The sequence below is a fragment of the Pezoporus flaviventris genome, unplaced genomic scaffold, assembly GCF_033815535.1.
Source record: "Pezoporus flaviventris isolate CSIRO_AGI_PZ_B2104156 unplaced genomic scaffold, CSIRO_AGI_Pfla_v1 ptg000031l, whole genome shotgun sequence".
Taxonomy (NCBI): domain Eukaryota; kingdom Metazoa; phylum Chordata; class Aves; order Psittaciformes; family Psittacidae; genus Pezoporus; species Pezoporus flaviventris.
In genome coordinates this window covers 8,065,883-8,079,294 of record NW_026892579.1, presented here as the reverse complement: position 1 = coordinate 8,079,294, position 13,412 = coordinate 8,065,883, and the positions used below count along the sequence as shown (strand labels likewise).

Below are 13,412 nucleotides of genomic sequence, written 5' to 3'. Positions count from 1 at the left end.
TTGTCACCAGCTGCCTTTTTGCCTGCTTGAGCCAACTATCCCATAAACCTTCAGTGCAAAAGATACTTTTCACTGGATGTGTGGGCCCTTCTGGCCTCAAAGCACTGCAGGTATTGACAGAAGCGGGGGCTCAGCTGTGATGCACCTGGTTACCGCACAGCATGCACAGGGAATGTGGCTTTTCCCCTCAGCCTAAGGGCTCAGTGGTAAAACAGGTTGAGCTTTGCTGCTCAGCCCCTTGGCTGCCCTCCTTTCCCATCATCATCTCCTTGTGGGGAAGGACAACATCTTGAGAATGTCTCATCTGCTCCCTAAAGCAAGGGAGGCTGTGCCTCTTTACAGACACAGGCTGGAAGGTGCCGACAAGTGAATGTTAAGACCCTGATTTGCTTACGCACTTGGATCTTTTCATCTGCACATTTGTGTTTGCTTCAAATTTTACAGAGTTTAATTGCTATGTAATAGTTCTATATAGTCACTATATACGCAATTTTTCTCCTTTATGAGCGCTGCTTTGGGTATGATTTTATTTTGGGTAGGTCAGTTGCAATTATCTTTTAGAACAAGATCTTTAAAATGTAAATGAAATTGAAGCGAACCTTAACTAATTTTGATTTTATTTTAATTGGAAATTTAATGAAGATGTATGTATGCTTGCTGTGGAGAAGGCTGTGTGTTAGTCAGACCCAGACAGAAAGGGAAATCCCAGTGGTCTGGTTTGGTTCTAGACAATCAGAAAAGTGGGTGGATTTGTGCGGCCAGAATTACTGTTATTCTTGTAATCTTTCCTTGCATTACATTCGTTGCTTTGATGGAACGTATCTTAATGTGACCAGTAATTCCATCTATTTATCTGAAAATCCTGTGTTTCAAGATCATTAGTGCACTTTTTAACATTCTGAAACAGAACTGCACACCTTACAGCCACAGTCATGCTTGAATTTTCTGGCATGCAGCAAAAAATATATGCCTTTGTCCGGGAAAGTTCTTACTTATTTTTCTCTCTGCATTTAACACTGCTTATTCCAGCAGTTAATTTGATTGCAGAATCTAGGCTGGGTAGTAATTGGAAGTCTCATTAACTGGCACAGCTTTAGTGAACTGGAAGTTCATGTAGAATTGCAGTTGCAATTGTAATGCAACCGTAATGACAATTAATTAAAAGTAGGTCACAATTAAATGAGAAGGCAAGTCTGTCTTCACACTGCTCTGAAGAATAGCTGTAGAAAAAGTGCATCTTACTACATCTGGTTCTTCTATGTGTTAAGAGCCAACAAATTTTAGTAATAGCAGCTGATTAATATTGTCCTACATCTTCCTCCTCCCATTGTATCAAGTAACAGCCTTGAACTGTCTTTGCTCTGATTCTATCATTCAGGAAGCAGGAGGCAACTGCTGACAGTCAGTGGACTGTACTTAAGCATCAGCACACCCTTAGGAAACGGAAAAAGTGGAGCATGGCACAGCAGACACCTCACTTCACCTGCTGTGCTTGGCCTCATCCCCTTTGTTTTCCTTTCCCCTACCTGGCACAAGATGACAAAAGATACGAGGGAGCCAAAAGGGAGTGGAAAATAGCTTCAAAAGATGTTGGGCCCAAGAAAGGCAGGAAAAAAGGCACCCTTTGTTTTTCTTTTTTCCTGTCTGGTCCCAGCAGCTGAGATGCTGTGGCACTGCTTTCCAGTGGCACTATCATTTGCCTTCTTTCAGCTGCCTTTGAGTTTCACAGCTGCAGGCTGGTGTTTCCAGGCCCCTGGCAGCAGCTTTGCTTTGCCCCTGTCCCTCAGGAGTGGCAGTGGAGATGAGCTCTGTCTTGAGAACATTATTCTCTTCGGTTGTTCAGCGAAATCTCCTTTCTACCTCTCTTTTTTCCAGACCTTTCTTCTGTCCACCTGTACTTGCACTAGCAGTTCAAGGGGTTTATTTTGGAATCTCAGTACACATGAACTCCTACATGGCAGGATACCGACTTCCAGGGCTTCCTGGCCCCTGTCTTGCCAGAGTTACAGGGATGGGTAGCCCTAGCAGGCAGCATGTACTCTGGCTTTGTGCTTCCCTCATAGCGTGCAGACCCCGTGTGCTTGTCTCGCTCCTGGGCTCACAGCCAGTTCATATGCTGTTTGGCCAGTACCCAATTTTGCTAGTTTGGAGGAGGGTCGTGGGAAAATTAAATTATCTGAGGATGCACAGCTTAGATGTGGGGCACTGGGCCTCACCTATCCCGTCTTACTTTCATTCTACTTTAGGAGATAGACATACTGTTTTGGTTCCACACTTCAGCTTTTGAACTGGTTCTGACCCGTGTTCTGGTAGACTAGAATTCCTCACCTCAGTGATTCCATAAACATTCAATGTAATTCAAAGTAATGTCTTTTGCCCCATGTTAGAAGATAGTTACTTTGGCTAGAACAATCATTTCAGGAGTAGGCAAAGCAATTCTCCCTGAAAACAAAACCCATAATCCTTTATCTTCCTCTTCTTCCTCTCACTTCTCTGCTGCTGAGATTCATTTTAGGTATGTTGGGTGGTGCCATTAAATGGGACCAGAGGTACTGGAGCACAAGTTGCAATAAGAAAAATTCCAATTAAATATTAGCAAAAAGAAGTTTCCACCATGGCAGGGGCCAAGCACTGTTACTTGCTGCCCCGAAAGGCTGTGGAATCTTCGTCCTCAGAGGTTACTCAGTACTCAACAGTACGTAGACCAGAGCAACCTGATCTATGGTGGCTCTGGTACAGAGGATAATTTGGGTTGGACAGGACCAATGATATATCAAATATAGATTTCATATCTGAGGTTGGATTTTATCTCTGATTACAGGGTTTCTTCCTGCAGAGGTAAGACATGTCTTCTTTCTTGAAATACTTTTTTTTCCTCTTTTTCACAGAAATCCTCTATATGGCATCTTCTCCTTATGCAGAACCCCTTTTGGAACCTACCTCACAATCAGCATCTCTTTAATTTTGTTCATTTAGAAACACTGTAGTGGCATAGAAGTCATGTATTGTTTGCAGTTACTGGTAACTGTCTGTGGAATGGAGCCCATCTCTATGCCAAAGTAACATCATTTCTTCCTTCATAGCTGTGGCAGCTCAGGCCATGTGCTCTGCATAGGCACCTTGGCATTTGCTTAAATGGGGATAATTGCTGTTTGAGCATCTGTCTTCTACACAAAGTTTGACTTAAACTTGGAGCTGAAGATTCCCATATTTTATCTTCAGAGTTGTCTTTTACCTGCTCTCAGTGTGCAGTGAGCTCCCTTTACAGCATTATTTCTTGAACAGATTCACAGTCTAGAACAAAGGTAAGTCACACTGCCCCTTGGGTGCAGGGTTGTATCTTCATTTTAGGTACATTTATGGCCTTAAGGTTGTCAAATAGCCTTCTCCTAAACTGTATGAAAACATTTGTTCAGCGTTATCAGTCAGGAGCAAGCTCCGGGTTGCCGACTGGTTTCTTCTTTTCAGGAAGGGTTTGTTTCTGTGTTTCATCCAATACCAGGTGAAATGGATGTGGAATAACGAGTGATGACCTCCTGTCATTCCTAACATGGCTTATCCCTTAAGAGTATCCTACTACTTTAATTATGAAGTTTGTGAGGAAGAGAGGGCATCAGTGATACAGTAACCAGTGTGGTTAAGTTTTTTAAGTATAATAGTAAATACAATTTCAAAGCCTTAATAAACCAGATTAGCAGAGCAATTTGTGATAAGAAAAACATAGTTGTAGTCAGATGAACTGATCGCTTACATTAGCAAAATTGCTGTGGGTGATGTTAAAACTCCGGTAGTTTCCAGGCTGACAGCCACAGTAAATGCTTGATCCTGGGGATACAGTTTAGCTACACCTGTGAGGTGTGAGAATAATAAGAACTTGCAGCCTCCTTTTTAGCGTGTTACTGACCTTAGCATCCTTTAAATCAAGTCCCTCAGATAGTGATGCTTAGTTTGTCTTCCACATGGAGTTGTCTTGAATCCACCAACGTAACAGAAATGCTAAGTTGTAATGTGCTGTGGCCATAAAATACATAGTTGGGTATATTTTTACTCAGAACTGCTGATGATATTTTCTTTGATTACAGATGCAGAACTAGCGCTGGATTACAGCCTCGATGGAGATGTAAGGGACTACCACAAACTGTATTGGGAAAGAGAGTTCAAGCCTGTGGCAGAAAAACTTCTTGATAGAATTCAGAATCATCAGTCCTTCCAGCTGTGACTGGCTACTACTCCATTTTAATCAGTCATATTTTTTTTGGTGCTATAGATTGACCAGCTTTACATTTCTAATATACCTGTACTTTGCCATTGGTAAGTGTGTTGGACAGCGTAGCAATTTAATTTTTAAGAAGTCAGTAAAGCCTGGCATTTATATACTGGATCCTACCTGTTGAGAAGCTTGCATCCAGTTTTTGCATGTGTAATTACTTTTTACAAGGTATTTAAGCTGATGAAGCAGCTGTTCAGTGTGATCTATTAATTGCATAGTTTCTTGGCTGGGAAAATGAAATGAAACTATTTGCTGAACGTTTCATTTTTAAAAGGTAAATTACCACTGAGCGGTACCAGTGGGCCTCTGTGGTACCAAAAATGCTGTGCACTGTAAAAGTGTGTTACATGCTTGGAATCGCAGCTTGCCTACAGGCTTTGACACATTTTTACTTTCTATGAATTCTCCAGCAAGAGTAACCCAAATGCTATTGGGGCACTCTGCTCTTAAATCCTGAGCTTCGTTCTCCAGATCAAGTGCTATCCATGGCCAGGGGGAAAGCTGCTTCCTTTTTTTTGCAAAATCCCCCTTTCTCTACCTGATACCGTGTGGCTCGGGTATCTTAGCTCCTGCCTTGGTGTTTGTGGGATGTAGGTCCAGCTGTGTTGGAAAGAGGTTTTTCTGAATTGGGACTTCAAGCCTTAAGGCAAAACACCCCTGTCCTTGATGTAAGTGGGGATTTTTAGGTAGTCTGGTGTGTTGCTTCCCACCTTCCCAGGCCTGTGTGCCTGTACTGGTCAGACTGTCTTGGCCAGTCATCTCGCCTGGGCTTATGTTTCCATCCACAGGGCACGAAAAGGCTTTGCATCCTTCACGTTCCTTCTGACTGATGCTGTCTTACTGCTCAGTTTTCATCCTTTCAGAGTGTAGAAGTCCCTGCTTGTTGCTTGTGTAATTGTGTTGCTCAGCAGGTGCATCACTGGCCTCAAGCATTAACAGCCTGACTGGCTAGAGAAAGCTTCACGGATCTGACCCATTTGCCTCTTTTCTGACCGCAGATCACTAAGAACAAACCACTGAGCAGGGGCTGCTGGGCTCCTGGCTGTGATCCTGAGGGTCAGCAGCCTCGTGTTGTGCTGTGTGTGTCAGGAGTGCAAGTCTTCCCCTGGCAATGCCCTCAGAGAGGCTGGAGGAATTGGTTTGAGGCAGCGATTTGGAGCTCCCTCAGTGGCACTGCTGTACCTTTGACATTGCTCTGCTTCCAGGTGAGGAGATGAAGCAAGGAGGCTGGGAAACACAACTGTGGTAGAAGGGCAGGGAAACTTTCTTTGTAGTTTAGATCCCTGCTTCTCAGGGACTTCTTTGCTGTTGATGGGACAGGGGAGGAGAGATTTCATGGTCCTGGTTTTGGGAGTGGTGCAGAGGCTCTGTAAGAGCTGCTTGGTAGTCATCAGGGCTTATAGCCTGCAGGGGAGGGCAGCCCACACCAGTGGCCAAAGCAGTGCTGTGGCTTCTCCCTCCTGCCCTTCTGTCACACACAGCTGCTGCTGTCTGCAGTGATCACCACTCATGAAGCATCTGGCAACTCAACCCTTTCTTGTTTAAAGACTAACCCCACTGACTTTGGTTGCCACTGTACTTAACAGCTTTGGCTTGGTCTCTTTTGCTTAGCACCACAAATGCCTCAGCATGGAAAATGCCCAACCATCTTCAGGCCCCTTCTCCAAAGTAAGTAGCATGGTGTGTAGTTAGGGTTGGCTGCAGGTTGTGGTTACTGCTGCGGTTGAAAATGTGACCGTATGAAGCCACTGGCACACACATGCTGCAGTGTTCGCTGCTTGAGAAGGCAGAGTGTGTCTGCAGGTACCTGCATTTGCCTGGATAGCACAGGACAGAAACAGCCAGTTCAGGCTTCTCAGAAAATTTCCTGTCAACCTTTGACCACCCCCAAAAAGCAACCGGAGAATCAGGTGTTTCAGAAACTCCACCTACAGACTGGAGAGACACTGTGTCCTTAGGCAGGCAGAGCTTAGCTTTATGCTGTGGCCTTACACAGGAAAGTTTTGCTCTGGCTGTGGAACATTAAAAATCCTGTATTTTTAGTTAAGAGGAAACAGCAGATGCTTCCTGTTAGTCACATTTTTTGACAGTTTATTAATCTTTCTCCCCTAGATCTTTTTAGATATTTTAGCTTCTTGGACTGTAAACTTAAAACTGTTCTCAGAATGTTCTGTATTCAGAGCAACCAGTCTGAGCTCACTGAGAAGCAGGCCAAGGGACAGGAATCTTAATTTCATTCTGCTGGTGGACTTGGGAAAATCTGTTTCTTTCCTGCCCTATGGATAACACTCCTTACTGTAAGCAGGTGGGGTTTCTACACTTAGAGGGTAACCCCCATCACAGCCAGCAGTAGGAGTGTGTCCAAAAGGCTTTGTCACTCACCTGTGGCAAACCCTCCTCCTGCTGCCTGTTACCTCTTGCCATAAAATCCTCAGTCTAGCTGTGCAGACCTGGTTGTCCTTCCAATGGCAGATGCCCTTCTGGCACCAGGCTATGGAAATCAGCAGCCAAAGATGGAGCTAAGTTCACTACAAGAGGATTTTAAAATCACTTTAATTCAATTCTTAAAATAGTATTTAGAGCTGGTTATTGAAAATAGGTGACTATATAAATATACAGATGTAATCTCTGCCTATTACCCGGGAGGAAAGAGAAAACCCAGTATGACAGAGTATTCCTCTACACAGGGTGGAGGACTATGGGAAGCATGGAAACACTATAGTATAGATTTAGGTCTTCACTGAAATTATGTTCTTTTTAAACTGGGTTTTCTCCCATCATTTTAGACTCAACTGCAAAAAATATCCTTTTGCCATTTTCAGTATGTTTCCTCAGTTACCAACAGTTTACAATGTCTCCGAACAGTTTCTGAGCATACCAGCAAGAACGGAAGTGCAAAGTTCAACCACGCAGAAACGCCAGGAGAAAAAGTTGTTACCTTTATTTAAAAAATACCAGTAATACTGACAAATTTAAAAAGCAATTCACACTCATACAAAAGTATTCATGTGTTCTCCAAAACCCACGGTGTATTAAACGTCAGCATTGTAATCATGTTTTGATTTGCTAAAAATAGATGGGTTTAGCCTAGTTATTTAAGCAACTGCAAAAATCAGTAAGACCAGCATTGGGCACATAATACATTAGGACTGTTTGGCAGCCTAGAACACATTCCCACACCTGTCCTAGCTCCTCCTTGGTTCATCCTTGACAAACAGGATGAGGAGCCACTCGACACTTAGCGCAGTTCCATCTCGAGAGAGCTCTGAGGACACGAGTCCCGTGCTTCCCACAGGAAGCCCATTGCACTTTGGAGCTCACCACATTATGCTGGGCAGCTGTCCCTTAGCACTTTAAGGCTAAACTATTTGAGAAAACTGACTGCTGTCTTTCAAATGATCAGTGTGGACAGAAGAGGTTTCGTTCTGATTAAAGAAGAAATCTAAATAACAAGGCTTTTTGAAACCACACAAAACGAAGGCTCAGACAATAGCAGTGCTCACTTTCACTTGTAGCTTAACTGGAACAGCCCGGGGCTGTTCACTTCACCAGCACAAATAGCAGCATCAAGATTTTTCTAAAATTATTCTCATAGGGAAAGCAAATGTCATCAAGTCCCACTTTGTTCACGCTCCAACTCCCACTGTATTTGCCTTAACACAAGATCTATGCATCTATCGTTTGCTATATTGCCACAAGTTCACAGGGAGTCCTGTGCTGTCTAAAGCCAAAATATCAGGAGCAGGCAGCACTGCCACACACCCCTGTTTTTTCAACTGCCAAGCGTTCACTGCCGAGCAGCAGCAGTGATATTCCAAACACGGAAATAGCTGAAACTAAAGGAGTTATGGCACAATGGGCTTCATAACTTAGAGCTACCATTGGTCCTGAGGCTTCATATCTTCCTCCACCACGCTGCAGCTGCAGAACATTCCAACATCAACAGGCAGCCGGAGATATCAGGTCATATAGCGAGTAATAGCTCTCAGAGCATAAAGTAGTTCGGCTTGCATCCGAGCTTCTACCAGAAGCAAATTTACATGGACCTTTAGGAAAGAAAACAAGCTGCACTTTAACGGTGTGCTCACAGTGAAAGGACGGCTTTGGGGCTGTGGGTTTCCTATTAGCAGCAGCAGTGGGGCAGCGCTTTGTGTTTTGGCTACCCAGATTAGTTCTATCTGTAAAGCTTGCTGAGGGAGCAAAGACTGAGCAAACATTTCTGTATCGGGTCACAGAGACCCTTAAGCGAGGCAGGGTCACAGGAAGAGGCAGTCCCCTTTAACAGACCAACTGGTTTAGCTGGAAAGAACAGAGCAGCTTTCAAACACACAAGCCCTTCTGCAGCAGCAGATTGTGCACAGCTTGGAAATAATTGGTCAAATTTAGCTAAAAAGTTAATCAATTATAGGCAAAAGGGTAGTTGGTACCTGTGGAGCAGAGGGGGTTGTTAACAAAGGAGGAGGTGGTAAGGTCGTTTGCCCCTGTGGGACAGAGAGAAACACACAGGTAATTATCACCTGAACAGGATGGAGTGGTGAGCTGAGTTGAAGCACAAGATAACATGCCATAAAATGATTGTCTTTATTGAGACAGCAGCTGTTGGAGGTAAGTTCCCCAGCTCATCTCTTCCATGTCTTTACTGTATTTCTTTGAGGATGAGATCAGAAACCATGTGGGGAAGAAGGTGAAGAATACTGTCTCACTGACAGCAGGTCAGCTGTGAGTTTGTTGTGGCATGGAATGGCTGCGTGTGCTGCCTTCCATGAGGATGGATGGTGATGGCATTCAGTGACACGTATGTGTATGATCTTTGGATTTTGATGGCTTTCCAAAGTTTGGGGCTTTAAACACGGATTTGTGTGCTTGAAAAGCTTTCAGTCTAACCAAAGCAAACATATAGTATTTCACTTGAACAACCTTAAATCAGCGTGGTTATAATACCCTATTACTACCAGGTACCTCTAAACTATTTTCACAAGTTTAGCAAGAAATAGAGCCTCCAATGATATGAGCACTGATTAAGGCACATGTATGTCTCAGCACTTATCAGCATTCATTTTTAAGCGGGGCTTTTCTTCCAAAGAAGAGCTGGAGGATATGAACTTGATGGAGCTGATGTCCAAGAGTTAACAGCACAACATATTTCTGGGAGGTGCAATTCAGACTGTAACCCAGCAGCAGGACTTTAGGCTTTAACATGAAGTAACAGCTTGGGGCCATTCAGACTAAAAACAACCATTGGACTGCAAGGACCCTGGGCCAGGATGGTGGCTGCTCTGGGTCTGAGAGCCTCACCTCACCTTGCAGCCTCTCTGGGGCACAGGAGCTGCCAGCCAACAGCCAAGGGGAACGCTGTGCCACTTAACATGTTTATCCTCCCATACAGTTCAGAGCTTGTGCAGTCTGTGTCAGCTGTTCACTAGCAAATATGCAGTAGGAAATAAATTATTTCGGCCTAGGAAGTACTATAGCTCCTGAAGAATTTACTGGATGTGAGCAGAATCCCATTAACACCAGCTAAAAGCCTCAATGCTACTTGGGTGGCTGTGGCTGTTAAGTGTGGCAAGTGGACCTATGGCCCATATGCAAACCGTACCTTCTCAGAGTGTTCAAACTGCCTCCAGAAGCTATCATACATTCTTTTTGTGGTCTTTTCAGGAGTGCAAACCACAGTCTTGATATAAACTTTAAAGCTGCGGTCCAACAACTGATTAATTTCACCGTAGTCATAATCATCGTATCTGTTCAGAAAGAAAGAAAAACACTTTCATTTTCGAGGCCAAGTTATTTCACTTGCAGTGGTTTTAAGTTCCTATGGCAAAATAAATTACTGTGTAATTTGTACCTCTGTCCCTCTCCCACAGACAAAATTATGTTTAAAAATACCTGCATCTTTGCTATAAATAACTTTGCTTCAATCTGATAAAGAACAAAAGGCCAGCGCTAAGAAGTCTGATGTGTTTGCTTAGAACAAAAGCAGTAAAACTGACCTTATTCCAAACATACAATGAATATAGTTCCAAATAGCTCGTCGTAGCATTGAGGTATCCACATCTTTGTGCATGGCCATGGTGTTGTAAGTCAGATTATAAGCAATGTGAAACTTCTCATCAAGTAGTTGTCCCACATCTGGGTAAAGACGATTAACCAAGGAATAGCCGTGGTCTTCCCAGGAATAATCCTTAGAATAAGTAAAAATGGAGAATGGAGCATTTCAGGAATTAACTTGTGCACACCCAGCGCTTTACTGCGATTTATCTTGGGGCAGGTGATCTATGGGGGGTGTTCATTTGCTTGCTTTGGGCCTTTGCATCCGTGGGGCGCTAAGTTACAGCCTAGCAATGTCCAAGTTTGGCATCTGGCACAACAAACTGATAGCACCCTAAGCCTCCTGAGAGCAACCCCCAGCCTTGTTACCTGAACACGAAAGGTGGGCACGTGCATCCCGTGTCTGGAGAAGTCTTTGTAACCATAGCTGGTGTCCTCAAAGTGGCGAGACACGTCTCTTGCAGGTGCTGATTCTTCATCTTCTGTCAATTCAAACAGAATTTCACACAATTTCAGTAAGAACAGACTGGACGTGTACTAGCAGAACTCTTGCAGAAGAATGGGGGTCTCTGTGCTTTTCAACTAAACTCACAGTTTCCCTGGACTACCTGTATTAAAAGCTTTTGTTACAGCTCTGTCACTGCAGCTCTGGGTTTTAGAGGCAACTCCAGGAAAAACACTGATTCTTTCTTACAGACAAACACCTCTTTCCCCCTTCTTCTGTCTGCCATTCTTCATCCTGTCCCCTGTGTCTAGGGGACGCTTTGCTCCTAGCTCAAGAGGTCTGTGCAAATGTCAAGGGAAAATCTGTTTTACTAAGCTCTTGTTCCAAAACAGAGACCTCTAAGACTTCCACACCAAGTTTATTTCAGAGGGAACTGCTGAAGACTGAACAACCCTAAACTTGTGAGAGATTAAGTACTGTCTCACAGTTGTCTGGAAAGCAACCTTTCACATGCTCTAATAGCTGCTTGTTTGTAAGGGCTTCTTTTTACGATGTCTTGTGATATGTTTAAATCCCTTGCAATCTCTCTCTCTCTCTCTCAAGATTCTATTTCTGTTGGAAATTTCTATTAAACATAATATTGGCCAGTGGGTGTTACGGTGTTTTTGAGAGAGGCCAAAAATCTTGGCACTGCTTTGCTCTGAGGCATTCTTGAAAGAAAACAAGGCACTCCCAACCTTCATCCCTTCAAAGAAATAGTGGTGATTTTGACACATTTAATTCCCCCCCCCCCCCCCCCTTTTGTGGTAGTATTTCTTCAAGTGATTTGGGAAAGTACATACACACACACACTACAGCTGTTCTACCTGAAGAACAGACGAACATGCTCTCTCTCTTCTCCCTTTCAAAACGCGTAGCCATCTCTTCCTGGCTGGCTTCCTCTTCATCTCTACACTCCTGTAGCTGCTTCATTTTCTCCATTAGAGCTTCAACTTCACAGACAGACTCTGTAGACTTGAAAAGGAGTGAGAAGCATTTTATTTCCATGTCACAAGAACTGTGACAGAAATCATCAAGAAATCAGATTAAAACACAACTTACATCCTTTATTTACATCTTCAAGTACTGAGTTCCTGAGGAAAACAATTCTCAAAAGAAATCTGTACTGACCCAATGTTCACATTTAGTCATTATCTTTTCTCAATTAGATCCCTGGTATTTTTTAGCATATTTTTAGCTTCACAGCTTTTGGGAACAAGTGGTTCTCACACTAAAATTAATTTCTCTTACTTCATCTAAATGTTTAATAACTGAAAACCAAGCAGCTGTAACAGAAATTCTGATAGAGGAAGTAACCACAATTTACTGCCCAACTGAATTTTCCCTCCTCTCTGCTCACAAAGAAACATACTGAAGGAAAAAGGAAGAGTGAGCGTAAAGGCAGATTTAACAAAGCCTCAAAGGAAAGCTAGTGCAAGATAACTGTATTTCACAAGAGCTGTTTCAACACCACGACACACTGTTAATTCAACATCTGGTCTTGTAAAAAATCCATCAACACATAGCAAAGTTATCTCCAGTCTGTACACTTCTGCCCCTTTCCCCTCTGACTTTTGCAGTTTGCTCCTTCAGAGAAGCAGCAAGCTCCAGCAAATAACATTTAAATGCCACCCACAGCACTGCAGTGACCTCTCACAGCAGGGAACCTGCACTGAAAACACCCTGTTACTGCTGTTCTTCAGCCAACGCTTGGTTCACATCATGCTCTTCACTAAGTGGAAGCAAGTATGTATCAGCGAGCACAACTACTGTAGGCAGGAAATACTCATTTAGAGACAGAGAATTTGGCACGGTCTGTGGTGTGATGTATCACAAAAAACCTCACGGCAGCTAAGTCAAAGACTGGAATCAAAGGGAGAGCCAACTTTCCCCAGCACCCATGGAAAAAGCACTCTTGGCCACTGCTGCTCAGGATATGTATCATAAACTGGCTGAGATCTGGAGTGGAGTATGATGACAAGAGACCAAAAAAATAGACAACTTAGAGATTATGTCTTTGTCTGGCCCTTTGGTAATTCCCCCTAGTTTAGCAGTGTCATTGCAGCTTCTCCTAAACATCTTTCTTCTGGCTGGCACTCATGTGGATTAGGTTCATCAACCCCACTCTCACTGAACACTGACAGGCACCCTCCATGTATTAACTTTACAAAGAAACTGCTGCTACTGAACAAGACTGCTTGTGCAGACAGGTACTTACTGGAATACTTCCAGTTGGGCTGGCATGAATTTCATCCACCCCGTGGTAACCATTTGTAATATCACACATGCAGTAGTTACTGACAGAAGGGGACCTGAAAGTGTGACCCCCTTCACAGTCGATCTCTGGGCTGATTCCACAACCAAATGTGAAAGAAGCAAGGGAGTGGTAATGTGTGAGGAGAACAACTGCATGGATGAGCTCTGCCAGGGACCAGCTGTTCTCTTCGGTCTTCAAAAGTTGCTTTAAAATTAACACAAATCAAGTATTAAAGTCATTCAAATGATTCCACCTTAATGCAGTTTATCAACACAGTTCTTTACTAGGTAGAATTATTCTTCCAATGTACACACGTGCTTCCTAACCCTCTGCTGCCAGTGGCGTGCTCAGTG

At 43.5% G+C, this 13,412-nt stretch overlaps 2 protein-coding genes across 14 annotated transcripts in view; one reads left to right on the top strand and one right to left on the bottom strand.

Annotated features, from left to right (window-relative positions):
* Positions 1–5,708, top strand: part of ARMC2 (armadillo repeat containing 2) — a 65,690-nt gene extending 59,982 nt beyond the window's left edge. For 6 of the 7 annotated variants that reach the window (XM_061460145.1, XM_061460144.1, XM_061460146.1 and 3 more), the window contains one exon: positions 4,083–4,404. In XM_061460145.1, coding sequence (XP_061316129.1) covers positions 4,083–4,219 — 137 coding nt within the window. In that variant the 3' untranslated portion in view covers positions 4,220–4,404. Of the gene's footprint in view, positions 1–4,082; positions 4,405–5,268 lie in introns of those variants that run through there. The other variant, XR_009744525.1, reaches the window with a different exon arrangement.
* A 1,488-nt stretch (positions 5,709–7,196) lies between these two features.
* SESN1 (sestrin 1) overlaps positions 7,197–13,412 on the bottom strand; it is a 79,043-nt gene continuing 72,827 nt past the window's right edge. For 6 of the 7 annotated variants that reach the window (XM_061460153.1, XM_061460159.1, XM_061460155.1 and 3 more), the window contains 7 exons: positions 13,021–13,263; positions 11,630–11,777; positions 10,688–10,800; positions 10,261–10,451; positions 9,867–10,011; positions 8,698–8,751; positions 7,197–8,316 (listed from right to left, as the gene is read on the bottom strand). In XM_061460153.1, coding sequence (XP_061316137.1) covers positions 8,230–8,316; positions 8,698–8,751; positions 9,867–10,011; positions 10,261–10,451; positions 10,688–10,800; positions 11,630–11,777; positions 13,021–13,263 — 981 coding nt within the window. In that variant the 3' untranslated portion in view covers positions 7,197–8,229. The remainder of the gene's footprint in view (positions 8,317–8,697; positions 8,752–9,866; positions 10,012–10,260; positions 10,452–10,687; positions 10,801–11,629; positions 11,778–13,020; positions 13,264–13,412) is intronic. The other variant, XM_061460154.1, reaches the window with a different exon arrangement.